The sequence below is a fragment of the Oryctolagus cuniculus genome, chromosome 11 (genome assembly GCF_051225735.1).
Source record: "Oryctolagus cuniculus isolate XC-2025 breed Fujian yellow rabbit chromosome 11, ASM5122573v1, whole genome shotgun sequence".
NCBI classification, from domain to species: Eukaryota; Metazoa; Chordata; class Mammalia; order Lagomorpha; family Leporidae; genus Oryctolagus; species Oryctolagus cuniculus.
Window position 1 is genome coordinate 49,380,683 of NC_142877.1, and position 27,693 is coordinate 49,408,375.

General features: G+C 54.7%; 2 protein-coding genes and 1 long non-coding RNA gene across 4 annotated transcripts in view; 1 reads left to right on the top strand and 2 right to left on the bottom strand.

Moving 5' to 3' along the window:
* Positions 1-3,248, bottom strand: part of ACSS1 (acyl-CoA synthetase short chain family member 1) — a 53,838-nt gene extending 50,590 nt beyond the window's left edge. Inside the window, exon 1 of one of the 2 annotated variants that reach the window (XM_051834478.3) lies at positions 2,830-3,248. In XM_051834478.3, coding sequence (XP_051690438.1) covers positions 2,830-3,166 — 337 coding nt within the window. In that variant the 5' untranslated portion in view covers positions 3,167-3,248. Of the gene's footprint in view, positions 1-2,365 lie in introns of both variants that reach the window. The other variant, XM_089307389.1, reaches the window with a different exon arrangement.
* An 8,399-nt stretch (positions 3,249-11,647) lies between these two features.
* On the top strand, positions 11,648-13,044 carry LOC138844213 (uncharacterized). Its single transcript, XR_011379774.2, has 2 exons — positions 11,648-12,005; positions 12,740-13,044. It is a non-coding gene; the product is annotated as an uncharacterized LOC138844213 (long non-coding RNA).
* A 5,714-nt stretch (positions 13,045-18,758) lies between these two features.
* VSX1 (visual system homeobox 1) lies at positions 18,759-26,380 on the bottom strand. Its single transcript, XM_051834477.3, has 5 exons — positions 25,901-26,380; positions 23,291-23,369; positions 22,729-22,852; positions 21,389-21,569; positions 18,759-19,751 (listed from the first exon to the last, which is right to left on the bottom strand). Exons 1-5 carry the CDS (start codon positions 26,325-26,327, stop codon positions 19,384-19,386), a joined length of 1,179 nt encoding a protein of 392 aa, XP_051690437.1. The 5' UTR covers positions 26,328-26,380; the 3' UTR covers positions 18,759-19,383.
* Between the last annotated feature and the right edge of the window lie 1,313 nt (positions 26,381-27,693).

The window sequence follows — 27,693 nt, forward strand, 5'->3', positions numbered from 1 at the left end:
TCTGGAAGGACTAGACTGTACCACCCCACCCATGTAAGTATGGCTGGCCCTGGCATCGCTCCACTTCCGGGGGCTGAAATTTCCCTAACTACTCGCCCACGTGCAGTGAGGCCCACGCTTAACAGGTACAGCCAGTTCTTATCATCATTATTCCCTAAATAACATAATATAGCATCTATTTCTGTAGCATTGATCTTGTGTTAGGTATTATAAGTAATCTGTGGATTAAAGTGTACAGAAAGACGATTGTGCAGCTCTGATGCAAATACTATGCCATTGTATACAAGAGATTTAAGCAGCCCTGGCTTTTGCTATCTGTGGGGAGTCCTGCAGCCGATCCCCTGAGGAAAGCAAGGGCAAGCCAGCACCACTGATAGTTAACGGAGCCGTCCCCAACACACGAGTCCCAGTTCTGCCTATTTTAGAAGTGCTTCTGAATGCCCTGGTTTGGGGCACACAGGCCAGTGGTTCTCAAACCCAAGTGTGCACTGGAGCACCTGGAAGGCTTTGGAGGTCCCCACCCACCCCAAGGTTTCCGATTCTGGGGGTCGATGATGGGCCCCAGAATTGTATTTCTAGAAGGTTCCCAAGGGGCAAGCTGATTCGAGCCCTGGGCTGCTCAGCTTCCCATGCAGATTCCTGCTAACGCACCCTGCGAGGCAGCAGATGATGGCTCAACAGCTTGGGCCCTCGTCCCAACACTGCAGATCCCAATGGAGTTCCAAGCTCTGGCTTCAACCTGGCCCAGCCCGGGCTGTTGTAGGCATTTGGAGAATGAATGAGCATATGGAAGGTTGGTCTTTCTCTCTCACCTCCCTCCCCCAATACTCTTCCTTTCAACAAGATAAAAATAAAGAAATGGACCTTTTTAAAATAAAGACATACATTTGAAGTCCCCAGGCTAAGGCTGCTGCTGCTGACCAGGGCTCACACTTGGAGAACCGCTGGGGCAGTGAACTTGCAAGAATGATGCTCCCTTGGAAGAAGTTGGTGTCATCATGCAGGTTTTATCTTGCACAACAGGTCAGGTCAAAACATCCCCGCCTACACTCCACTGCTCTCTAGGCGGCTCCCAGGGTAGCTGCGTCCTGGCCTCGTCCTTTTTTCCCCGATTGTCACCTCTGCAAGCTGGCAGACACTGGCTAGGGACAGGGACACTGTGGAGAGATGGCTGGGTGGGCATTCACACGGGAGACAAGAAAGCTGCTGAAAAGTATTTCCCGACCGTGCTCTGAAACCCGGTGTCAGCTAAGGTCACCTCTAAGCCTGCACCTGCCAGGGGGGCAGAAGTCACAGCAAAATGGGGCAGAGACAATGCTTGCTGACCCCACTCCAACCTAGACCAGAAAGGCTCCCAGCTCCTTGTTGTGTGCCCTGTGGGGTCTGTTCCAATGCCTTAGCTGAGGGCAGGGCTGTAGCCAGGCAAGAGCCAACCATGGACGTCACAATAGTCTGAGCCACCCAAGTCCAGTGACAGCCTTGTCCTTCCATGAGCTGCTCTACTCCCCTTTCAAGGCCACATTCCACCCTCTCTGTCAACCCAAGGGCTTCTTTGTCTCTCTCTCTCTCTCTCTCTGTCCCCCCCCCCCCCCGCACTGGTTCAAGGGCACTGGCTGCTGACTGCATCCTAAGGAAAACTTATCTAGTGACTCATTTTGATTAAACCAGCAAAGTAATGATACAATGGGGGGGGGTAAGAATATTGGTCCAAAGTTCTTTTGGGTTAATTCGAAAAATAACTGCAAGGTAACTGGCTACTTGGTACTGGTGCATGGCCACTCCTGCATATAATACATTAAGGTGCTGAGTGGTCTGCAGAGCCCACCTACCAAGGGAACATCACGGCGCCCACTTCTCTGAGGCTCAGGGAGCAACGGATGCAGTTATATGAGACTCCACTTCCCACCACCCCTCCCCGGCCCTATCCTGCCCAACGGGTCGCAAGGCCCCTGCCTCCAAGGCCCCACGCGGCAGGCCACCCTGGGTTTCCAACCAGACTGTGGAGTCTGGTGCCCTGGCGGTGCCTCTCTGTTGGTCCCCAGCCTCGGCTCTAAACCTTGGCAGAACAGTCGTGGGTTCGGGCCCGGGAGGAGCCAGGCGTCGGCGTGCACGCAGGGCCGGCGTCTTGGCTCCCCTGGCCCAGCCAGGTCCTCAGAGCGCGGTGCTCCTTGGCTGTGAACCGGCAGCCGCGCGGTGGCTTGCTCCCCGCCCACACGCCCCGGGAGCGAGGAGATCCGAGGCCGGGACTTTCTCCTCCCAAGGGCCACCGCCGCAGCTCCGTTTGTTTACCAGGGCCGGGTCTGTCCCCAAGGCGAGTCGCCGCGCCGCAGCTGACGGTGACAACTGCCTTACTCTTTCCGCTTACCCCTCCGGCCCGGGACGAGAACCGTTCAGTCCGTGCCGACTCCCGGGTTCCCGGCGCCCTGCGCCCGGCGGCGGCCTGCAGTTCCCCGCAGGTGTGCACGCTCCGCAGTGCTGTGAACCCCGCAGTGCAACTTTGGAGCCGGCCGAGCGCTCAGCTCTCTCTCGCGCGCGCACAAAGGCCCGCAGCTGGCGCCCCACGCGGACGGGGAAGGCGGACTCGGGCGCCTGGTGCAGCGGCCAGGGGGGCTGGAGCCTCGGAGCCGGGTGGGATGGAGCGGGGGGTGACGTGGCGCCTCCGTCGAGAGCAGCGGAGGGGTCAGGGTGCTGGCGAGGCGAGCTCCTGCAGGGCTGCCCGAGTGCCTGCTGCTGTCCGCTGGGGCCGGGGCCGGGGCCGGGGCAGGCGGCTCCTAGGGTCCCCGCGGGACGCGAGAGTAGGGGCGTCCTGATCCCCCGCGGCGCACTCACCGGACACGTTCAGCCGGCCTCCCAGGAACCAGCCGATCTTGCCGCTGTTGAAGTCGCAGTCCCAGACGGTGTGGTAGGGGGTGTCCCACACAAGCATGTCCCGCGCCAGCGGCCCCCAGAAGGCGGCGGGCTCCCGGGCCGCCTGCGCGCTCAGCGCGGGGTACGAGCCTGGAGGCGCGCCGGCTACAGCGGCGGCGGCGGCGGCGGCGGGGGCGCGGCCCGGGAGCCAGGAGGCTGCCCCGCGCCGGGCGCTCACCCCGCGCAGCGGCTGCCCCGAGCGCCCGCGTAAGCTGCCCAACAGCCGCCCGACGCCGCGGCCCAGGCTGCGCGCCGCCATCTCGCCCGACGCCCCGAGACGGGTGCTGCGCGCCGGGGGCGCCCCTTGGAGACTTCGCAGGCCCCGCCCCCGCCCCGCCCTCCGGCCACCACCCACTCCTCGGGGGCCCGTCCAAGCTCTGGAGTAGTTTCCTGGAGCCAGCCCCTGGCCCCGCTCCTGCTCCCCGGCTAGCTCAGGGACTGCGCAGGAGCCGGGTGATGGAGGCCTGGGGCGGCGTGGGGAGGGTCCCCGACGCAAGCGGGTCTGCGCCCCCGCCCTGACGCTCCTCGACGCGGCTTGTTTTGGTTTCAGTTTGCGCGCGAGTCTTCGAGCCCCGACAGCTGCTCCGCGCGGGCTGCTGCGGAGGCAGGTGCGTCGGAGGACACGGCCTCTGGCTGGGGAGCGGGAGCCCCTGGGGCGGGAACGAGCCGGTGCAGAACGAAAGCGAGTGGGAGATGGCGCGCTGGAGTGCACCGGCGGGTCCGAGGGCCGAGGCGTGGTCCGCTCAGCCGGCTTGTAATCCCTTCGTGCGCGCCTGAGAGTGGGCGCCGCACAGGCCGGTCCCTGGCTCCCCCCTGCACCGCACGCGCTCGCCCAGGAGACCGACGGGGGCCGAGCTGCTGCCCTGGGGCTCCGTGTCTTTGCCACCAGCTGCCGGCCCAGTCTCCGGGGGAAGGGCTACTAGGACCGCAGACGCTCTCGCTCACCCCGGCTGTCTGGCCGCAATGGGCCATATGCTGGCCTAGCTTCTGTGGCCTGGGTTCAGACCCTGCAGCTCTGCGACCTTGGAGTTCCTTAACGTCTCAGGCTCACTTGCCTATTTCTGAAAGCTGGAGGAGCGCCCACTTCTGGGGGGTGGGGTGGGCATGGCTGCGGTAAAGAATAATACGATTACGGGGGCAAGCGTTTGGCCCCCACATCCCATATGGAGTGCCTGGGTTCCAGGCCTGGCCGCGCTCCCCACACCAGCTTCCTGGGAAGCAGCAAGTGAGGGCTCAAGTACTTGGGTCCTTGCCAACCACGTGGGAGACCCGCAGTGTGTTCCTGGCTTCTGGCTTTAGGCTGGCTCAGCCTCTGCTTTTGGGGGAGTGAACTAGCAGATGGAAGATCTCGAGCGCTCGCTCGCTTGCTCGCTCTCCTCTGCCTTTCAAATAACATGGAGAAAAAAAAACAGATTAGATAATGTCTGTAAGATGCGTATCCCAAACGGCCTGAGAGAGGGCCCCACCGCGGAGGTGGCATTCTTGTCCAGGAGCCAGCAGGGATGAAAGGGAACGCCTCTCTACCCGTTTTTAAATATTTCCACATCCAAGGACTAAGCTAATGAGGAGGGTAGGCACAAGGGGCAGGGTAGGGGGTTTGGAGAACCGGTTTGTGGAGTTCTTGAGCTTGGGCAAGATTTCCTTCCTGGTGGCTGCCATATCTTCGAGGGAGTGAGCCCTGCCAGGGAGAGGGGGTGTACGCTGGACACAGGCGGCGGCTGCTGGCACCACGCATGCACCTGCCCCGTGCCAGGCACCTGCCTTCAGTTTGCCACTCAGCCCCACCCATGTCAGCCCCCCTGGTAAGGCAAATAAGGAACCAGCCCAAACAAAGAAAGGACTCAGACTAAGAGCACGTGGTCAGCCAATGAGGAGGAAGACAGTGTGCAACACCCCAACTACTCCGCCTAAATTTCCCCCTCCTTTTTTTTATTTTTGACATTGGTTCAAAAAGTTCGTGGAAAGCAGAATGAAAAGTCTGTTTTGGTGCCTCCCCCCCCCCAAGAAAAATCTGTTGACCTCTAGGCTGAGCTTTTTCATAAGACCTTTTTTGTTATTATTACTCCATGAACTTGTGTTTTTAAGATTTTGTTTATTTATTTGAGATGTAGAGTTACAGACGGAGGGAGGGAGAGACAGAAAGAAAGGTCTTCCATCTGCTGGGTCACTAACCAAATGGCAGCGATTCCCAGAGCTGGGCTGATTCAAAGCCAGGTCTCCCATGTGGCTGCAGGGGCCCAAGCATTTGGACCATCTTCTGCTGCTTTTCCAGGCCGTAGCAGAGAGCTGGATCGGAAGAGGAGCTGGGACTCGAACCGACACCCATATGGGATGCCGGTGCCCATATGGGATGCCAGTGTCACAGGCAGAGGCTTAGCCTACTACGCCACAGCGCCAACCTCTTCATGAACTTTTTGAAGATTTGTCGTATGCATAGATTTCAAAATCTGATTTTGCCCCAAAATAAATTTAATCTTTTCATTCCATTTTCCACAAGCTTTTTTTTTTTTTTTTTTTTTTTGAGACGCCTTGTGTAAGCCTGTAGCTGGAGAGAGCTCCCAGCTGTGGCAGGTATGTTCACAGAGACTGCCCCCCAGCTCCCAGCACCTCTCCCTGCTGGGGATGCTACAAGGAGCTGCCGCATCCAGAGCCTGGCTTCCTCCCTGGGGTCGCATAGCTTCTGTGGGATCAAAAGTTCCAGATTCCTGCCTGAAGCTCCAGCCCCTGTCTTCTGGAAATCTGGCTGCCTGGAGGAGACGCCCCATGGGGAGAACGGAGCAGCCAGACGTGTTCTCTGACTTGGTGCTTCCGGCCACCCTGATGGCCCCACCCCAGGCAGCCTGCTGAGTGACCCCAGACCACACCTGTGCTGCAAGAGGCCCTCACAGCAAACTCAGAGCTGTGGGAACTGACACTTTCCACCCCTACATTTGGGGCTGGTTTGTTACTCAGCAGTAAACAACTGAGACAAGTGCACCCCCAAACCTGCATGGGTCCCCCCTTTTACCCACTGGCCCTCTGTCTCTCAGACCCCTTAACTAGTTGCTGCTCATCTCCCCCACCCTCCAGTCTCCCCTCTTCCACCCCCTTTCAGCAGGCAGTTGGTGACTCTCTGGCTGATATCTCTCACCTGGATCTTTCCCCAAATGTCAGGCCTGTCTTATCTGGTAGCTGACGGAGACTTCAAACAGGCAGATGCCAGCCTCCCCTAGCAATGGACAGAAGTGGTATTTTCTGGGTGTCTGTGATGGTGGAGCATGGAAAGCCCCCTCCCCACCACCTCCAAAATGAGGAGGAATCCCGAAATTCCTTAGGTATCTCCATCTAAGAAGAAACGAGTTCAAAGGGATTCCAGCCCCAGGCCGATGGGCAATTGGCAACCTGGCCAGGAGCTATAGCCAGGTTTCCCAGGTGGAGCAAAGGGGGGTTGGGTTTTCCAGGAACTGGGAGGGAAGCTTGCATTGTAATATACCTCTGCTTCCCCGCTACCTATGCTTTGGGGCTTCAGCCCCTCAGGCGTCCCACTGGCCTTTCCCACCGACTTTATCAGAAAGTTGTGATAGCACTTACCTAAACTCCATGGTGGCACCAGCAAGTTTTGGCAGGTGGTCGGCATCCTTGGGGGGAGGGGGAGGGGAAGAAAGGCTATGGCTGCTGTCACAAGATCCCTTCTCTCTCCCACATTGTGCACCTGCTGGTACCCCTCCCATATGTCTGCAGCATCTGCAGCTCCCACCCCCCACTCCCTCCCGTGGGAACCACACCCTCCACAGCCTGACCAGCAGCCAGGAAGATTCCTTTAAAGCAAAGGTCAGCTGCAATTGCACTTTTTAAAAAAAGATTTTATGTATTTGAAAGGCAGAGTTATAGAGGGAGGGGGAGGGAGAAAGAGAGAATGTCTTCCATCCACTGGTTCACCTCCCCAAATGGCTGCAACAGCTGGGGCTGGGGCTGGGGCTGGGGCTGGGGCTGAAACAGGGACAGGAGCTTGGAACTCCATCCAGGTCTCCCACATGGGTGCAGGGGCCCAAACACTTTGACCATCTTTCACTGCTCTCCCAGGCACATCAGCAGGGAGCTGGATTCGAAGTGGAGCAGCTGGGACTGGAACCCATGGTCATATGGGATGCTGGCGTTGCAGGCAGTGGCTTAACCTACTGTACCATAGTGCCAGCCCCTGGGCCTGCATTTTTAAAAAGGACCTGTTGCAGAGCAAATTTGAGAAGCATTGCCCTCACTGGGCCAGCCTCCCCACTTCTAGGGCCTCCCCTCCTCTTCCTTCCCCTGGTCACTTGGGTTCCAACCATCCCAGTCTCCTCTTGTCTCTGCAGCCATCACAGTAGACTCTTACTACAGGACCTTTGCACATGCTGTCCCTTCTGCCTAGAGTGCCCGGTCTGAAATGTTCACACAGATGCCCCTCTCACTTCCTTCAGGGTTCTTTGTTGCCCACATAAAATTCCCTGGTCCCAACCCCTGCTTGCATAGCACTCTATATCAGCTTTGTTTATCTTGTTGTTTGTTTATGAGCCAGCACCCCCAAGTGCTCATCAGATGGAAAGACTAAGCAGAGAAAAGCCTGCAGGTTTGGGGGTGGGGGTGCCCAGGTGATGTCTGTCTCTTACTTTCGTTTTCTAAATGTCTCTACTTTTGTAGTGGAAAAAGTACATAGAATGAACTCTGTTTTAAAATAAAGACACACCACCCTTTTCCTCTCAGGCTGGGGACATAAGTGATTACGTGTACACAAAACATTTCAGAGCCAACCAGATGGTGCAGAATTATACTTCCTGCTGCCCAACTTAGAGAGAGAGAGAGAGGCAACCTCCCAGTGTCACAGCCTCAGGCCAAGGTCGTCCCTGCAGCAGCCTGGGGCTCTGGCAGCCTGCCATCCAGCTCTCCCAGAACTGGAAGAAGGTTGAACCCCACCCCCAGGCCCCATGCCCTCACAGCTGCTTCCTGGGGTGCTCCTGAGAGAGGCTTCAGGCCATCTGAACTGCAGGACAGGATCCTGTGGCTGAAAGCTGGGCAAGGGGACTTGGGAAAGTTCACGGGAGCGTGGAATTGAGATGCACACATCATTTTTTTTTTTCATAACAGGCATTTTCCGTGACCTTTTAGAAGGCCTTGCATCGGTGGGCAGGCGCAGGCGGTGGAATTGGGAAAGACTAGAGAAGTTTCCAGAGGGATCTGGGAGTTTGTCTGCAGTCTCAGAGCTATGCTACAGGCAGAGGCAGCAAAGTAGCAGCCATGGGTACCGACCACCAGCGCCTTCGGGACTGCCTGCTCCTGTTCCCTGCTTCCTGTGTTGGGACACTGAGCATAGGAGCCCACTGAGGCCAGGCAGCTGCAAGGAAGCAGGGCCACAGCTGTCTGCCTCCATATAGGGCTGGTGGGCTCAGTGGCTCTGGGGGCTGTGGCAGCCCCTCCCCCTCTCCCTCCCCTCCACATTTCTCAGGTATCTGGAGCACCTGGCTGCCCCTGGTGATTAAAGGGCAGATTACAGCAATCCACTTTACGACCTCTCTCTCTTTCTAAGATGTATTTCTTTGAAACACAGAGTGACACAGAGAGAGAAAGAGAGATCGCTTCTGTCTGCTGGTTCGCTTCCCAAATGCTTGCAATAAACACAGCCATGCCAGGCTGAGGCCAGGAGCCAGGAACTCCATCCAGATCCCCCACCTCGATGTCAGCAACTCAGGCCATCATTCAACAACCCTGGCACATGAGCAGAAAGCTGGATCAGAAGTGTGGAGCAGCCAGAACTCAAACCAGACACTCCGATGACGAATGCTGGTGTCCCAAGTGTTGGCTTAACCTGCTGCACAACAATGCCTGCGCCCAACTATCTTTTTTTTTTTTAAGATTTTATTTTATTTATTTGACAGGTAGAGTAACAGACAGAGGGAGAGAGAGAGAAAGGTCTTCCATCCGCTGGTTCCTTCCCCAAATGGCAGCGATGGCTGAAGCTGTGCTGATCCGAAGCCAGGAGCCAGGAGCTTTTTCCGGGTCTCCCACGTGGATGCAGGGGCCCAAGGACTTGGACCATTTTCTACTGCTTTCCCAGGCCATAGCAGAGAGCTGGATCGGAAGTGAAGCAGCTGGGTCTCAAACCGGCACCCATATGGGATGCCTGCGCGGCAGGCGGAGGATTAACCACCTGTGCCACAGCGCTGATCCCTCCCCTATCTTTTGTTTTTGTGGTTTTATTTTATTTATTTATTTTTTGACAGGCAGAGTTAGACAGTGAGAGAGAGAGAGAGAGAAAGGCCTTCCTTTTTCTGCTGGTTCACCCCCCAAGTGGCTGCTACAGCCGGTGCGTTGCGACGGGCGCACTGTGCCGAACCGAAGCCAGGTGCTTCTTCCTGGTCTCCCATGCGGGTGCAGGGTCCAAGGACTTGGGCCATCCTCCACTGCCTTCCCAGGCCACAGCACAGAGCTGGACTGGAAGAGGAGCAACCGGGACAGAATCTGGTGCCCCAACTGGGACTAGAACCCAGGGTGCTGGTGCCGCAGGCAGAGGATTAGCCTAGTGAGCCAAGGCGCCAGCCCAGCCTCTATCTTAATTAGCCTTTTTTTAAAAAAATTCCAGAACCAGGCAACACTTTACTCCCTAAGATAGATTAAGTGTTCCCCTGTCCTGGTGGGTTTCACAGTCTGAGAAGGGCTGAGGGAAAGCAGAAAAAAAAAGAAGAAAAAGGGGCTCGGTCATTGTTAGTTACTTTGCTCCTCTAGTCCTGGTCAGGGTTCCGGATTCTGTCCCGGTTGCTCCTCTTCCAGTCCAGCTCTCTGTTGTGGCCCAGGAGTGCAGTGGAGGATGGCTCAGGTGCTTGGGCCCTGCACCCGCATGGGAGACCAGGAGGAAGCACCTAGGTCCTGGCTTGGGATCGGCACAGCGCTGGTAGTGGCGGCCATTTCAGGGGTGAACCAACAGAAGGAAGACCTTTCTCTCTGTCTTTCTCTCTCTCTCTCTCTCTCTCTCACTGTCTAACTCTGCCTGTCCAAAAAAAAAAAAAAAAAAATTACTTTGCTCCTAAGGTGAAGACAGAGAGAGACAATAGAAAAATAGCTGGTCAGGATCAGCTGGCCGCAGGCTTCCTGCTTTGCATAAGGGTTAAGGTACAGGGAACACAAGCCTCGTGCCAGTGCAAACAGGTCCGTTTTGGAGCCTGGGCCCTCACCTCTCTAACCCTGAGCATCCAGGGGGTGAGATGGGCAGCGTGGTGCCGGCCTGGCTGCACGCAGGAGATTTGAGCGTGAGTGACGCCATTTTGATTTTTAGTCTGGTCCGTGGGAGGCCCGTGCAGGAGCTCAGTCCACAACGTCGGCCTTCATTTTAACATAGGAAGCAGTCTTGGTTGATGATAGATCCCCTGACACCCCTACCCAGGGTCACAAGGCACCACGGGCTCCCTGCTGAGTGCTGATCTCCACAGAATGTGGGAGTTCACTGTCCTTCTGTCCTGCACCTCTTCCTGCTGCTGTTCTCTTCACCCTTTCGCCCTCTCTCTCCCTCACTCCTCTCTAAGGATACCCGCGGGGCCCGGCACCGCAGCCATCAGCTTCGCATTGCGCCTTCGCCCAGCACAGTTGCAGCCGGCCGGGGTGGGGGATGGCCTGAGCCCTAGTTCCGAAACAAAAATAAAGCCCCGAATCTGCAGTGCCTGCGCTGAGGGGAGCCGGAGGAACGAGAGAACCCGGAAGCACCAAGTCCAGGGAATGGTGGCTTCACTGAGGCGGGGGTGGGGGGTGGGGGAGGCCGTGGGAGACAAGCCCAGCTCCTATGACTCAAGGGTGGCCGTGAATGCTGGGAGCCTCCGTAGACTCCCCTGGGGACTGTGTGACACCCCCCTCCCACATCTGTCACACCCCCAGAGCCTCACAGGAACCCCAGTCTGTGTACCGCAATCCCAGCAGGTGCACATGCACGGCCTTCCATTCTGCAGGGTAGGGGTCCTGATGGACTCCGAGGTGGGGTCGGCCCCCACACAGGCTGGGTACCTGCTAACCAGACCCCACCCACAGCAATCCCAGCAGCTCTAGGTAACTCCCTCTAGTCTCTGTGGTAGCGACATCGCCGGCCACACACCCACAGGGAGGACGTCCCCTGGAGACCCCAGTAGCCCACAGTCACCAAAACAGACAGAACCATTGACACCCAGAAGAACCAGTCCGCTGATTGCCTGCACCTGTAGGGCCCAAACGGGGTCAGAGCAAGAATCTCAGTGTCCGGAAAAGCAGCAGAAGATGGCTTCCTGCCACCTACACGGGAGACCCGGATGGAGTTGCTGGTTCCTGGCTTCAGCCTGGCCCAGCCCCAGCCATTGTGGCCATTTAGGGAGTGAACCAGAGGAATGAAAAAGTCTGTGTGTGTGTATATGTGTGTGTCACTCTGCCATTCAAATAAATAAAACTTTAGGAATGAACTCCAACGCCTCCAATCCTGGGGGCCTGAGCTACCCCCCTGGGGAGCTCCTTGCTCTGGGGGAGGTGCCAGCAGCTGTCACTCAAGGCCCCGGTGATCTAGTTCATGGAAAGCGGGGGGGGGGGGGGTAGGGGGTTTAAAAAGATAAGTGTGTGTTTCCGTGTCAACCCAGAAAGCAGGATCTTGAGAATGAAGAAGTGTGTTGGAGCCAGGTGATGGTGGCTTCTTGGAAGCACCTGCTGTGCTCTGAGCAGGCTGAATGGCTGCACGAAGGAGGGAAAGGGGAGGCTGCTATAAATGTGGCAACAATGCGTTGATCAAGAACAGCGCACGCCACTGCCTCGCTGGTGCTGGCTGCTATGTCCACGCTGCACATTCCAGGCGCGTCGCCATCGGCAAGAATGTGGTTTACTTGATTGAGATGCTGCCCAGTGGCGTCAGCTAGTCGGCATGGATTAGCCAATACGCCAGGGTCTCGCATGCCTGGGCTCTGGATTTTGAGTTGAGCCTCCGTGTTATCTGGGCTAAAATCCCTCTTTCTCGGTTACAAAATAGATTGACGTCTACACCTGGCTTGTTGCATCGCGTGTGTTTTCGTGACCTTCTCGAAGTTTCCTCTGCTGTTCAGAAGCTGGTTTTTGCAGCAAGCACCCTGCATCCTGGCTCCTCCGTGGTAAGAGAGGCGGTGAGGGGAGGGAGGGAGACCATGACCAGCCTTGGGGACAGATCCGAGCCATCAGCCCCTTAGCCCTGCCCGAGGTGGCAAAGACAGCTTGTATTTGCCATTGCCATCTCTGCTGATGGTCCCAGGAACTTCTGTCTGGGTGTCCCAGCCTCTCAGCTGAAAGCCAGGCATGAGGATTTGTGATACAAGAGCCCACAAGCCAGGAAGGAGTTAGTCAGCAAACACGTGCCCATGTCTGGACTGGACGGTGCTTTTTTCTGAGGTCACCCCTTGCGGGCTCCAAGGACAGGTTAAATGTGGCCCTACTCTGAAAACCCCAACTGGGAACCTGGGAGAGTATGTGTGTATTGATCAGGAGCTAATAGCATCCATCAAATTTCTTTGAGGGTGCCGGCTGAGATGTTGTAAAGATGGCCAACACTGCCACCTGCTGGTGGTAGTCTACCTTCCCCTTTAAATCCAGGGAGGCAGGCTCAAAACGCTGGGCTCCTGCTACCCACGTGGGAGACCTGGATTGCAGGCAAGGAGTGAACCAGCTTATTAGAGCTCTGTCTTTCTGTCTCCCTCCCTCTCTCCCTCTTCCTGTGAGTGTCAAATAGATAGATAGATAGATAGATAACGCTACCTTCTATCCGATACACCTAGGCAATCCGATGCTTCTGATCTTCCATAGGACAAGTCAACCAAAAAAACACATGGTTTCCTTAAAATCTTGTCCCTAGGGGCTGCTGCTGCCTGAGACACTGGCATCCCATATGGGACCGGTTGGAGTCTTGGCTGCTCCATTTCTGATCCAGCTCTCTCCTGTGGCCTGGGAAAGCAGTGGAGGATGGCCCAAGTCCTTGGGCCCCAGCACCCGTGTGGGAGACCTGGAAGAAGCTCCTGGCTCCTGGCTTTGGATCAGCGCAGCTCTGGCCGTTGTGGCCATCTGGGGAGTGAACCAGCGGATAGAAGACCTGTCTCTTTCTCTCTGCCTCTCTGTAACTTGCCTTTCAAATAAATAAATAAATATTTTTTAAAAATAAAATGAGATCGGGCCGGCGCTGTGGCTCACTAGGCTAATCCTCCGCCTAGTGGCGCCGGCACACCGGGTTCCAGTCCCGGTCGGGGCGCCGGATTCTGTCCCGGTTGCCCCTCTTCCAGGCCAGCTCTCTGCTGTGGCCAGGGAGTGCAGTGGAGGATGGCCCAGGTCCTTGGGCCCTGCACCCCATGGGAGACCAGGAAAAGCACCTGGCTCCTGGCTCCTGCCATCGGATCAGCATGGTGCGCCGGCCGCAGCGCGGCGGCCGCGGCGGCCATTGGAGGGTGAACCAACGGCAAAGGAAGACCTTTCTCTCTCTCTCTCTCACTGTCCACTCTGCCTGTCAAAAAATAAAAAAAATAAAAAAAATAAAATGAGATCAAGCAATAGGTCCAAATGTCACATCAGTGATAACTATGAGTTCAACCCCACCCCCTCCCCAAGTAGAAATCACCACACACGATCAAAAGAATAGGAATTTTGGGGAAGATGATGCAAAACTGCACTTGGGAACACAGGACACACACAGAAACAAGCATACGTCTGGAGCTCTGGAAGGAGACAGTGAATGTTACCGGAGAAATTGCAGGGTTCTTGTCTTCGCGCAAGAAAGAATTCAGGTGTAAGACAGAGAGTAGTGGGAGGTAAAATAGCAAGGTTTATTAGGGCAGGGACATCCATAAGGATGAATAGGCACCTCTCCAGACACGACCTGGGAAAGAGTGCCATCGCTCGGACTGGGGTGGGGCAAGGTTACATGATTGAGTGGAAAGATTACACCTGGCCAGGCAGGCGGGCGTCTCAGCAGAGGCAGAGGGCTGAGCGCGCAGTCCGGTTGAGGCGGGGGGGGGGGGGGGGGGGGGTAAGGAGATGGGTCTTGCTTCCCCACCTCAGCTCCTCTTGGAAAGGGCTTTTTAGATGTAAATAGAAAAACTTCTCTCTGAGTTTTCCCCTAAGGTATCAGACAGGAAGAAGCCTATCTGGCGCCATCCTGAGTTTAGAGGAAGGGTGAGCAAGACCCCCTGGAGAACGGGGATCTGGAGCAGGGTATTTGAAATGCAGATACTGGGCTGCACCTGGGAGATTGTGGAAGATGTGTCTGGCAGAAGGGGCGGGGACCTCCACCTGGCAGGTTATCAGGTAGAAGGGGGCAGGGCAGGATTCGAATACCGGGCTGCCCCTGAAACATTGTCAGGATGACTTGGAGATGCAGATGCATATGCTGGACATAGATGTCTTCTCTTTAGGCCTTTATGTCACACACACATAAGCTCATCACTGACTTCCTACCTAACAGTGAAGAAAACCCGGAGCACACTCACAGGAGGCTGAACAATTCTATGTGAAAGCTGGGCTGTGACGGGGCTTCCAGGAGGAGGCGACCACAGCTGTGAGCTGGGGACTCACAGGAGGGGCAGAAGAGAAATCTGTCCCCACACAGATGTTGGGCTGTGAGTTGCAGCGGTGGGGAAACTTCTTTCCTGCCCAGGGCCATGTGGATAATTATAGCACCATTTTTGGGGCCTTGCAAAATGATCAACTTACAAATTACCCTGCTGGAGATTGAATTTCCAGTCCTGCCGGCGGGTGCCTTGGGAGGGCCAGGCCAAATGAATTCCTGGACCTTCTAAGGTCATTCCCGCCCCTATTTCCTCCCCGCCCCCATCCCCTGGGGCGCCTGGAGTCGAGACTGACGCTGTCAACCGTGAGCGCCAACAGGGGGCGCCTGTTCACTGTTTATTGAGAGGGGAGGCTGGGAGGAGGCAGCTGGCCACCAGCGCTCTTGGACCAGACTCCAGGAGCAGCACCCCGCTCTTTGGGGTGGGACTCCCTGCAGCCACGGTGCAGGCCGGTGGACACGTGACAAGGACAGGTGTTTCCGGGTGAGCAGTTTGCTGCTGCTGTTGCTTCGCCCTTGCTGTGGCCTGGGTTTTATTCTCAAAGACCAAGAGGCTGAGGCTTGTTCCGGATTTAAGGAGCAGGACAGTTCAACCGGCTACACAACTCTAGACCAGCTGCAGTGTGGGTCAGAAACTAGTCTCCGTTTCAGGTTTAGAATATTGTAACCAATGCTGTGTCGCCTTAGAGGAAAGTGTGGTATTCAGATTAGAATATCCTGTGTTATGCGTGTTGGATGTTGTATTTGAAAGTGCATTATGTTGGATAAAATCGTGCTTCGATTTAGAATCAGGTATCCTATTCATGTTTGGAATATGGTATTGAGATTTAAGTTAAAGTACTGCATGTAGGTATTAAGAAGTTGATAACTATTCAGGTTATGTAAGAAAATGTTCTGATTCTTAGAAAGACACACAGTATTAAGAGATAAAGGGGCGGGGGGAGTTGGCACTGTGGCTCAGTAGGTTAATCTGCCTGCAGTGCCGGCATCCCATATGGGTGCTGGTTCTAGCCCCTGCTCCTCTTCTGATCCAGCTGTCTGCTGTGGCCTGGGAAAGCAGTGGAGGATGGTCTGAGCACTTGGGCCCCTGCAGCCTTGTGGGAGACCTGGAAGAACTTTCTGGCTCCTGGCTTCAGACCCACGCAACTCCAGTCTTTACAGCCATTTGGGGAGTGAACCAGCGGATGGAAGACCTTTCTCTCTGTCTCTCCCTCTCACTGTCTGTAACTCTACCTCTCAAATAAATAAATAAAATCTTAAAAGAGAGAGAGAGAGAGATAGATAAAGGGGTGGATTGTGTATATAACATATCCACCAATGAGTGTGTGTGTGTAGGTGGAGAGAGAGTGAGAGGGAGAGAGACTCATAAAAATTGTAAGTCAAATAAAACAATTGTGTTAAGCCACATTTTGGAGGTACCTGGAGCATCTCCTAAACCAAAACCTCTAAAAGCTTTACCTGGATGGGTGCTTAGTGGTGAAGTCCAGAGGTTGAGACACCTGTGACCCAAACTGGAAGGCCTAGGGTCAGTTCCCTGCTCTGACTTCTGATGCCAATGCAAGACCTGGATTGAGTTCCTGGCTCCCAGCTTCAACCCTGGCTACTGCGGGCATTTAGGGAGTGAATCAGTAGATGGATGTGCCTCTCTCTCTCTCTCTCTCCCTCTCCCTCTCTCTCTCTCTCTCCTTCTCTCTCCCTCCCTCTCCCTCTCTCTCTCTTCCTCTCCCTCTCTCTCCCTCTCTCTCTCTATTTCTCTCTATCTCTCTCCCTCTCTCTCCCTCCCTCTCCCTCTCTCTCTCTTCCTCTCCCTCTCCCTCCCTCTCTCTCCCTCTCCCTCTCTCTCTCTCTCTGCCCCACACTTCTGTTGATAGCACATTTGGGAGTGTTTCCTTGTGAGGTGTCAATACAGGTAAGTTCCATCTTTCCTCATGTGTGGGAACAGTTGTCCCAATAACTCATCCCCAGGTAAACCCTGCTTCTGGGTCTGTGCACGGCCAGGGATCAGTGCACGGCCAGGATTACGCAGCCATCATTGTCACAGCCTATCACAGCCCTGCTCCGTGGTCAAGTCCCTCACCCTGCCTGTCAAGGCTGTCTTAGCTCTTCTTGGCTGTGCGCTTCTGACACATTGGACAATCGGCAAGTTCACTTCCTTTCTCATCCACTGTGAGGACCGCAGCAGAGCACAAGGTGTTAGCGAGTGGACTGCGTTGTTTGTTGCTAGCTACACGGCCGTCCAAGCAAGAGGCATCCATTGCTCCATCTTGTTCTTCAGTCACTTATGAAAACCTCTGCATAGTCCCTCAATGTTTCCCAACATCGACTGCCACCTCCTGTCACCGCCGGGCAGCTGGCAGCATTGGGCACAGATTCCCATTAGGATGCTTTCCAAATTGGCTGTTCGCAAATTGTAATTTTTGGAAATCTCCTTCAGGATGTTGACGCCCACATCTCTGTTGCCAAACCCTTTTGAAAACTGAAAGAAGTTCATCCTGAGTTATTTCCTGTGGCCAGACTCCAGTCTGACCTGCTGGTGATTCGGGCAGGGACATAAGGGGACTGTGTGTTGAAGAGCCCTCGTGCCAGTTATCCAATGGGCACATGTGGGAGACTGCAGGCAGTGGGCATAGGCCAAGCACACCTCCTGCAAGTGGGAGCTTTCTTGCTGTGGTTTTAAAAGAATTTTTGTGGGGCCAGCACTGTGGCATAATAGGTAAAGCCGCCACCTACAGTGCCAGCATCCTATATGGGTGCTGGTTCGAGTTCCAGCTGCTCCACTTCCAATCCAGCTCTCTCCTGTGGCCTGGGAAAGCAGTAGAAGATGTCTCAAGTCCTTGGGCCCCTGCACCTGCGTGGGAGACCCGGAAGAAGCTCCTGGCTCTTGGTTTTGGATCAGCACAGCTCCAGCCGTTGCGGCCAATTGGAGAGTGAACCAGTGGATGGAAGACCTCTCTCTCTGACTCTCCTTCTCTCTGTGTGTAACTCTGACTTTCAAATAAATAAATAAATCTTTTTAAAAAAAGCATGTTCTCCCATGAGAACCTGACCCTACATCAAGAATGTATGTCAGTGGTGAGTAGTGTTTTCTTATGCATTTAAAATGACCTGTGGGGTCGATGTTGTGCCTCAGTGGGTTAAACCACTGCCTGCAAAGCAGGCATCTCATATCAGAGTGTCAGTTTGAATCCTGGCTGCTTCACTCCTGATCCAGCTCGCAGCTAATGCACCTGGGAAAGCAGCAGAGAATGGCCCAAGGACTTGGGCCCCTGCACCCACTTGGGACACCTGGATGGAGCTCTAGCTCCAGCTGTGACAGCTATTTGGGGAATAAACCAGCAGATCAAAGATCCCTTTGTCTGTCTTTCTCTACCACTCTGCTTTTCAATTAAATAAAATAAAGCCTTAACAAAATAAAGGAAGATAGGCTCATCATTTTCTGTTTAACAGTGAGTGATGGGTAACATTTAGCTTGCACAGAACAAGCACCAGCTGAGCAAAACAGGCCGGAGGCAAAGCTGTTCTGTTTCTTCATCCAGAGAGATGGGAGTGCCAGGCCCAGCCGGGCAGAGGCCCATGCTGCCTTACAGAGTAGAGTAGCAGCCTCCTTGCTTCCTTCTGCCACTCCACTGTCTTCACAAGGCACCACATGTCCCCCTTAACAAGATGTGATCTCTCTCTGGACTCCCAAAAGTGAATCAGACATGGCCACTGTTTACGAAGCAACACCTGGTACGTGCATAGCCTGAGAATGGCTGCTTTAGCCTTCCCGAGGTTAAAAAGCCATAAGCAGGCCAAGCATTTGGGGGTGGTGCTTAAGCCCCCATCCCGTATAAGAGAGCCTAGGTTTGAATCCTGGCGTGGCTCCTGCTTCCAGCTTCCTGTTCATGTGCACCCTGGGAGGCAGCAGGTGATGGCTCAAGTCATTGTGTTCCTGTCACCCCGTGGGAGACCTAAATTGAGTTCTTGGCTCTTGAGTTTGCAGGGGAGTGAACCAGCAGAGGGGAGTTCTGTCTGTCTCTGTCTTTCTCAAATAAATAAAATAAAAATTTAAAAATCAAAAAGCATATGAGGGAAGAGGCTACCAGAGGATTGGCAATAGTGGAGACGTGCAGTGCATGATAGAAAGAGTACAATGATTGATAGAAAGAGTACAGTGATTGATAGAAAGAGTACAGTGATTGAAAGAAACAGAACAGTGATTGATGGAAACAGTACAGTGATTGATAGAAAGAGTGCAGTGATTGATAGCACTTAACAGCAAACACTCCACAGAACATTTATTTTTAAATAATAAATAATTGACAAAGGAAACCCAGGAAAGGAAACATTCATGAAACCCAAGTCACTAAAGTGCTTCCAAATATAAATTTTGAAAGACCAAGGAGACTGGTCTGACCTTGAAACACCCTTTCTGCATTGGCCAACAGCTGCTGAATATGGCCTCCTGCAATATGGAAGGGGAGAGGAAACATGGCTTTCATTCTCTTGCTGTTTTGTTCATCAGTCCCACTGCACATAGCCTGGCAAATGATGCTAGGAAGAACACAGAAGCATCCCCTTAACAAGAGAGGGGAAATAGCCAAGGCCAAGTTCAAGATGAAGATACTAGAATTCACACGTGGGTCTGCACGGAGTCTTCACTACCAAGACATCTGATTCTTCCCAAGGTCACAGGTATTCGTATTTTCAAACTCAGAGCTCAGACGTCAGCCCTAACCTATTAATCTATACACTGTATGTGAACATCTCAAACGGTGCCCAGCAGCAGATCCCTGATCAAGTTCTACAAAACAGAATCGGAATTTTACACCCAGTTTGCTGGTTCATGTGCCTTCAAGGAACAGTCTCCATTCTAGAATGCAATGGGATTTTCCCTAAGTCACCCATCTGTCCTCTTAAAGTAGGTGATGTTGCATAAGGAGAAAGTAAAAATGAGAATATTTGTCTCAGACCACTTTTTTCTTTTGAAAACGCCCTGGGGTGATACAGCTCTCTGCAGCCTCTGTGGCTGGGACCTGTGGGTCTCTCGAGGCTCCCAGCTTCCTGGGCTGCAGCCTGTCCAGCCCTGTGGAGTCGGAGCAGCCTCGGGCACCTGCCGCACACTGCACCTCCTCGGCCTCCTGCCGGGCAGAGCTGGAGAGATCCATGGCTACGTCTTCCAAGGCATTCTTGGAGCTCTCCTTGTCCAAGCCTCTTTGCTGCCCTGCCTGACTCTGGCTGGAGCCTTCCTGGAGATGGTCAGGGCCCCAGAGTCGTGCCAACCGGTCTTCACTTCCTGGTTTCCTTACCATCTCCGTGGATTTTTTATGCATCCCTTGTGAAAAAGAACAAAATACACACCTTAAAATTCAGCAATTAGTACATTTCTTCCTTAAAATTGTCATTGTCGATGCCTATCTCTGGGACCTACGGGAGGGTCAGGTAGGTGGTGTTTACCACCATTAGGGCTGCCGGCTGGTGGCCGGCACCAAAGGTACTCTGTTTGGATAACAGTGACTCAGCACTTTCCTAGGTGCCCACAGCTCTGCCAGCAGGCTCCCTACTTCAGATGGGTGGGCATGGCCTCCTGCCTCATTTTCTCTCTCTCTGGTCTCTTTATGAGAAGAGATTACAGTCTGGCAAGCAGGCAAGGTACTGGCCCCTGCTGTCAATAAGAGAACAGGGCCGGCGCCGCAGCTCACTAGGCTAATCCTCCGCCTAGCGGTTCCAGTCCCGGTCGGGGCGCCGGATTCTGTCCCGGTTGCCCCTCTTCCAGGCCAGCTCTCTGCTGTGGCCAGGGAGTGCAGTGGAGGATGGCCCAGGTCCTTGGGCCCTGCACCCCATGGGAGACCAGGAAAAGCACCTGGCTCCTGGCTCCTGCCATCGGATCAGCGCGGTGCGCCCGCCGCAGCGCGCCGGCTGCGGCGGCCATTGGAGGGTGAACCAATGGCAAAGGAAGACCTTTCTCTCCGTCTCTCTCTCTCACTGTCCACTCTGCCTGTCAAAAAAATAAAAAATAAAAATAAAAATAAAAATAATTAAAAAAAAAAATAAGAGAACAGGGTGAGACATGGTGGGGGAGGTTGCTCCAGCAGCCCAAAGATCTAGCTCATTGCCCAGAACTCTGCAACAAGTCAGCTGACAACAGCTAAAGAACCTGATGACTGGCTGATGGCTTACTTGCAAGATTGACATCTTAGCCAGCCAATCGAAAGAAGTCACCATTTACCAAGCTAAAACTCTGTCTCAAAGCCCGCCAGACAGCTTCCTCCTCTAGGAGCCTGTCTAGGTGCCTAGGATTTTCTCTGCCTTTTCCTTTATCATTGCAGCCTCTGCTCTTCACTGCTTCCTGTCTGTGTCTTTCATTCTTCCTTGGTGTGGACCCAGCCAGAGCCCAGTTGAGTACTAACACCAGAATTCCTGCACCAGTCTGCTGGGTAGATATTCCAGATGTGTTTGCTGGACAAAGACACCTACTCCTTCCCAACCTACAACGCCACTGGGGGAAGCAAAAACTGGACCTGCCCAGGAGATTTGCAGCCCAGAAGACACAAAGCAGCGAATGCGGAACCAGAACCAGAACCAGGGGCAGGGGTAGGGTCCTGGCTCTAGGTCTCTGGCTCAGCAATGCCCTGTTCTTATAACCTGTGCCCCGGAATTACATGGTTTCTACACATTCTAACAGCATTCAACACGCAGGTGCACTCCGAATAAGTTCCCCAGCTGTGAACAGCTGGACAGGATCTTTCCACGCACTGCCTGCACGTGTCTAGGTTAAATGATCAGGCACTCTCAGCCACTGCAGGCCTTATCACTCACCAGACATTAGAGGCAAGGTTCTGTGCCTGAATTTGTGTCCATGGACATTGCTCTGCTTCACCAGCGGCTGTGCTGGGTGTGCGTGTACGTTCACACATACATGCACGTACACACAAATGCACACAAACACACACACCAGGGCCTTCTCCTTACCCAGGAGCCAGGGCACGCAGGCCCCGCGCAGACCGCCCTCAGCCGCCTTGAGCACGGAGTCAGGCAGCGGGATACAGTGACGCACCATGGCCCCATACAGCCCGTACTCGGCCATCACGCTGCTGCCGCCCCACCGCTTCTCCCGCTTGCGCCACTTGGCCCTCCGGTTTTGAAACCAGACCTGGATGGAGGCAAGAGAGGACACAGAGAGAGTAGGTGGTGAGGAGGGTGGTCTGGCAGACCCGAACCGTCCCTGCTCTGAGTTCTAAAGCGGGTCCGCCTCCCACCCGTGCAGGGCAGGCATGCCCTGCTAGCTCCAGCAGGGGGCTGGAGGGCTTTCTCTGCAATCCGGAATGGGCACGATGACATCAAAGCTCTCTTTCCTCGCTGCCTTGGGTGAAGGCGTGGGCTGCGGATGTTTGCTGTTTTCATTAATGGGGAAAAGTTCTTTGGAGCAGTTTGTAAAATGAATCTTGTGGGCTTGCTGCAGCTTTTAAAAATGAGTGAGTTAGGGAGCCGGCGCCGCGGCTCACTAGGCTAATCCTCCGCCTAGCGGCGCCGGCACACCGGGTTCCAGTCCCGGTCGGGGCGCCGGATTCTGTCCCGGTTGCCCCTCTTCCAGGCCAGCTCTCTGCTGTGGCCAGGGAGTGCAGCGGAGGATGGCCCAGGTCCTTGGGCCCTGCACCCCATGGGAGACCAGGAAAAGCACCTGGCTCCTGGCTCCTGCCATCGGATCAGCGCGGTGCGCCCGCCGCAGCGCGCTGGCCGTGGCGGCCATTGGAGGGTGAACCAACGGCAAAGGAAGACCTTTCCCTCTGTCTCTCTCTCTCACTGTCCACTCTGCCTGTCAAAAACAAACAAACAAAACAAACAAACAAAAAAAAATGAGTGAGTTAGGGACAGCTATGGCAAAACAGAGAACAAAAGTCTCTCGTGCGTGCGTGTGTGTGCCTGAGTGTGGGTGTGCACGCAATTGTATATGTGTGCATGAGTGTGCAGGTCACCCTTTGGGGCTGGATACACCTACATGCCCATACATTCATCCCATATGACAGCACATCGTGACAGCTGATTTCTCTAGAAAGGACGACAGTCCCATGATTTCTCAGTGATATATCTGCGCAGTTTCTAGCGCACGTTCTTGTGGAAATCTAAAGAATGATTCAATAGTAAATAACAGTAAAAGGACAAAACGCAGGAGGATCCCAGGGACAATCTTCTCATGGTGCCTTTGGCTAAAGGATGCTACGCATTGTGCTGTGGGGGGTGGCTGTGGGTGCGCTCGCCCAGGTGGGGGATAGCACGCCCCCTTGTGGCTTGTGTGGGAAACACATACACACCTGGATTCGATCTTCTGGGAGCTCAGTTTTCATGGCCAGCATTTCCCGGGCATACACATCAGGGTAGTGGGCCTCGCTGAACGCCTTCTCCAGCTCTTCCAGCTGCAAGGCACTAAAAACCGTCCTGTGGAGAGTCAGAAGCACACACTCAAGTCCACGCCGGGAAGGCAGGCTTCCCACCTACTGCTCCCCACCATCACCATGATGCTCAAGCCCAAAAGCCACATCCTGAGTACTGGACATCCCACTCTTAGCCATCAGCCTCCATAGAAACCAGAGCCTGCTTCAAACAAAGACAATTCTTTCGTGTTTTCTAAATGAATTTCATCCGTTCGTTTTGACAAGACCCATCTTACAGATGCACAAAACCATGGCTATCGCCTGCTGGGAAGATTGTTCCGTAGCCTCCTGGGAGTTGGAGGCTTATCGCCCCCTGGTGGATGCTGTGCCCTTCCTCCTGCCCGCTAGGAGTTACAAGGGACGCTGCCATATCCCAGGGCCATGAGTCCTCGGGTGCGGGGTCCCCAGGAAAGGTGGCCAGAGAGAACAGCCCACCCTGTACCTGTGCCGCCGCTTCTTCCTCTTGCCCAGAATGGGGGACTCCTTCAAGTCACTGTTCTCCTCAGACGGGCTGTCCTCATCTGCCCGCACAAAGACAAGAAGAGAGCCATGAAGCTTGTTTGCGTGTCCTGGATTTTATGTGAGGGTTGAAGTCACAATCCTACTGGGAATATGAGCATCTGCCTACACAAACCCACACTGCTAGCACTCACTAGAGTCCAACGTCCACACCTTATGTCAGTCCTCCATAAAACATAAAAACTCTACCCACCCCCCCACCCCCCCGCTGCTGTTATCCTGTTTTGACAGACATGGAAACCAAAGCACAGAGATACTAAGTGACTGTCCTGAGATCACACAGGCAGTGAATGGTGAAGCTGCAATTCAAATGCCAGAGTGTGTGCAGCCAAAGCCACTCAGCCACTGATTGCATTGTCTGTCCCCACAGCCTCTAGATCCACTCACTTGCCTGTGCCTCCCCTCTCCTCCTCTTAACCCCCATACCAACACCCCTCACAGGGAGAGAAGGTGAAGGCGACAGAGCTGCACCCTGTTCAGAACCCCTGGAGGCAGGGTCGGGTGGTTCCCAGATGCCCTGGGAGAACCACTCCACTTGTGCCTCATCTTTTGATGGCCATCACATCAAAAGGTCCAGATGGAAAGAGAGGCAAGAAGACCAGAGTATTGTCGGATCCATGGTTTATAAACAATGATTGCAGGCAGGTGTCTGGTTCAGCAATTATAATGCCAGTGGGGGCATCGGAACGTCTGGGTTTGAGTCCTGGCTCTGGCTCCCTGTCAGTGTAATTTGTAGGAGGCAGCAGGTGATGGCTCAAGTAATCAAGTCCCTCTCACTCATGTGGGAGATCTGAATTGAATGCCTGGTTCCTGGCTTTAGTCTGTTCAGGTCCAGCTGTTGTGGACATTTGGGGGGGGGGTGAATTAGTAGATGGGAGTCCTGTCTGGCTCTGCATGTGTGTGTGTCTACTTCTGAAATAAATAAAATCAATATATATTTTAATTTTAAAAGTATAATTGCTTCAAGTTTTTTAAAATAATTATTTATTCAAAAGGCAGAACGATGGGGGTGTGGGGAAATAGAGAGCAAGAGAGAGAGCTTCCATCTGCCATTTCATTCAAATGACTCCCACAGCCAGGTCTGGGCAAGACCAAAGCCAGGAGCCAGGAACTCCATTCCATTACCCCACATAGGTGGGGCAGGGGTCCAAGTATTTAGACTCTTCCCAGAGCCATCAGCAGGAAGCTAGTTGGGAAACAGGGCAGCCTAGACATCCACCAACACTGCAATGTGGGATGCCAGTATCACAAGCAATGGCTTAACCTGCTGTCCCACTTCAAATGCTTTTAAAGGATGAATAAAGATGAAAATAATAAAATAACACTAGATCCTTCTACATCAGCTCACCAGAAAACCAAATGCTTGGACATAGGATTCCATGCTATGCTGCTAACCTGGTGGCAACCAGCCACATAATATTAATGAGCACTTGGCTCATTAGTGAAACGTGGCTAAACAGGTTGAGATCTGCTGTAAGCACAGAATACTCAGTGGACAAAGTAAAACATTTTATATTGATTGCATGTAAAGTGTTGATATTGATATTTGCATGCCTTGGATTTAAAATATAGCATTTAAATTAATCCCCCTTGTTTCTATTTTCCTTTGAAGACAAAGTTGCACGCAACAAGTGGTCACAGGGTATGTCTTTCAGGTCAGCTCTCCCAGAAATGTCCCCACAAAGCAAGATTTAATTCCTTTCTCCTTTTCTCTTATCAGTGTCTGTGGAAAAAAGAACCCATCCTATGAAATCGGTTTCTGCATTTTCAAGGAAACAAGTAAAAGAGCCAGGGTTGTGGTCACTCCAGGTCACAGAGAGGCTCTTGAAGTGCAGCCTACTGCCTAGCTTTCTTTCCAGGCTGGCGATACCCGCGGCACTTTCTTGCTGGGATTGCCTGCCTGGCTGCCCCTTCTAGGTTCTAGTCGTGGGTACCTAGATCCTCATTTTCCTTGTAGTTCTCCCTCGTCTTCCCCCAGCAACGCAAGCCTCTCCATTTCTTGGTCCTTGTCAGTTACGGGGTTTCACCGCTTCCTTCTCTTTCCCCATACTCTGCCTGGATTTGGGGGTGACAGGTGCACCCAGAACCAAACGCAGGTTAGCCACAGCGCTGTGGTTAGCCATAGTGCATTCATTCAGCCAGGCAGCGTCCTCTCTTCCGCGCGCGGTCCCTTTTCAGCACCCCAGAGGCGGACAGTTCTTGGGCACCCGGCCCCGAAAGCTTTTGCCAGCCCGCAGCCAGTGCAGCTGGTAGACAGGACCCGCCCCCGCCTTCCCGATCCCCGCTCGCTCCTGGCGCGGAGGTAGAGGCCGAGACACCAGGATCTCCTCGCAAGGCTCCATCTGGCCCCTGCAGTGCTGTGGGCACCAGATTCTGGAGAATTGGGGTTCCCCCTGGGGCCCGCGGCGCTGCGGCGCGATTACGCCTCCCACTGGGATCCGGACTTCCCTGCGCTCCGGGACCGCAAGTGAGAGCGACCGCGCTTGAAGCCACCGGGATCAGGGGCAGGGGCAGAAAAGCAGGGCCTGGTTACCGGACGTCGAGGCGCTCTCGCTGAGTTTCTGGTTGCCCGGCGCGGGCGGCCGGCGCCCGGGGAGCTGCGGGGCGGCTGTCTCCGGCCCCGCCGGCCGCAGGAAAGGCACGTCGGCCAGCAGCAGGTAGGGCGCCGGAGCGGCGGCGGGCGGTGGTGCACCCAGACCACAGAGGAGGCCCAGCCCCAACGGGACCGCCCCGCGCGCCAGGCAGGAGCCGCCGAGTGCGGGGCCAGCGCACGGAGCCGCCGCTGGGCCCTCGCAGCCCGATCCCGGCCCAGGGCCCGCGGGCGCGGGCAGCTCGGCTTCCAAGCCCAGCAGATCGGTGATGGCGAAGCCGCGTGGGCGCGAGCCGCTGGGGGACCGACCCGGCACCTGCGCCCGACTCCGGGCGCGCGCGTCGGGAATCGCGTCGCCGCCGGTGGTCATGTCGTCTCAGGAGGCGAAGCTCGACCCTCTCTGGGTCACTTTGGGTTGGTGATCCAGCTCGGAGGACGTTTTATACGGCTAGGCTGCCCACTCCAATCAGCTGGGCGAGGGCGCGTCGCTGTTAGGGACCCCGAGAGACGGGATGCGGCCGACGGCCCTCCCCTCCCCTCGGTCGCCGCCCCCGCAGCTGCGGGCCCCGCGGTCGCTCCCTTAGTCCCTCTTCTCCCCAGCTGTCCCCTGCCCGCCCCAGCCCTATTCTCGGGTGGGGGTGGGGGTAGGGGGGTTGTGTGTGTGGGCAGGGACAAAACAACTCTCCTTCTGCCTGTGGGTCCAAGGCGCAGCCTCCCTTCCTTCCAGATCCTCCACGCTTACTGGACACGACCCATGAACTCCTAGGGCCCCTTCGCATCGCACCCCCCATCCACAACCAAAGTGATCCCCGCTCGCCCTACAACTTCACCGCAGGAACCTCTGAAAATCCCCATGGGGAAAGAAGTAAAAAAAAAAAAAAAAAAAAAAAGTAACCCGTGCCTGCTCTCTGCCTGCAGCCAAACCCACACTAGAGTGGGTGGGTGGAGAGTTGTCGAAAACCCACACGCGCTGGGGGAAGGGCGTGGATCACAGAGCAGGGTGCCTGGCCAGAGGCCAGGTGAAGTCAGAATTTCAGATAAGCAATTATTATTTTTATTTAAATATATATGTACCAGCGTTTTATATAAACACGTTTAAACGGTGGTGGCGGAAGTTGAATTAAAAAGTGCCTCCTGGGGCGCAGTCCTCACCGGAGATAACAAACCGTGGCCAGGTTTTAGGATTATTGAAAGAAAGTTGTGTTTGCGTTTTGTTCGAGTTGGCGCCAAAGCAGGCAAGTGAGTAAAGCCGCTTGCTGGATCGGGCTTTGAGCCCACCCGATCCCTGTGACTCTGAGCCCTGGGCCCAGTCCGAGAGCCCTGGAAGCAGTCTCTCGCAGTCCCCACGGCCAGGGGTCTCCGAGAGAGCCAGGGGGACCCTCCGGATCTCCCGGGTGCGGCACGGCTGCCTGCGCGCAGCGCGGAGCTTGCAAAGCCGGTCTCCAGCTCGCCGCGCGTCAGCTAAACGAGCGGATTACACGCGGGCCTCCCGATCGAGATAATTACAAGGGGCTACGCATTAACTTTCCATTATTAAAGGAAGATCCAAATCTGCTCTGGCAAGCTGTTCCTGGGATTAGCAAAACAATAACTTTCCTTTGGGGTAATTGTCCAGGGCGGGGGCGGGGGCGGGGGCGGCAGCGGCTTTAGACGCCAGCGTTGTTTTCAGCTCGGCCAGGAATTCCTCTCCCCTCCCCCTCCAAATTTATCTCTGGGTTTACGGACTAGGCTCTGGG

Coding starts and splice junctions, on each gene's coding strand:
- VSX1 (XM_051834477.3), bottom strand. CDS start 26,327: ATGACCACCGGCGGCGACGCGATTCCCGACGCGCGCGCCCGGAGTCGG. Junction 23,370..25,900: donor CGAGAGCGCCTCGACGTCCG/GTAACCAGGCCC, acceptor TTGTGCGGGCAG/ATGAGGACAGCCCGTCTGAG. Junction 19,752..21,388: donor CTGCGTGCCCTGGCTCCTGG/GTAAGGAGAAGG, acceptor CTTTTTCACAAG/GGATGCATAAAAAATCCACG.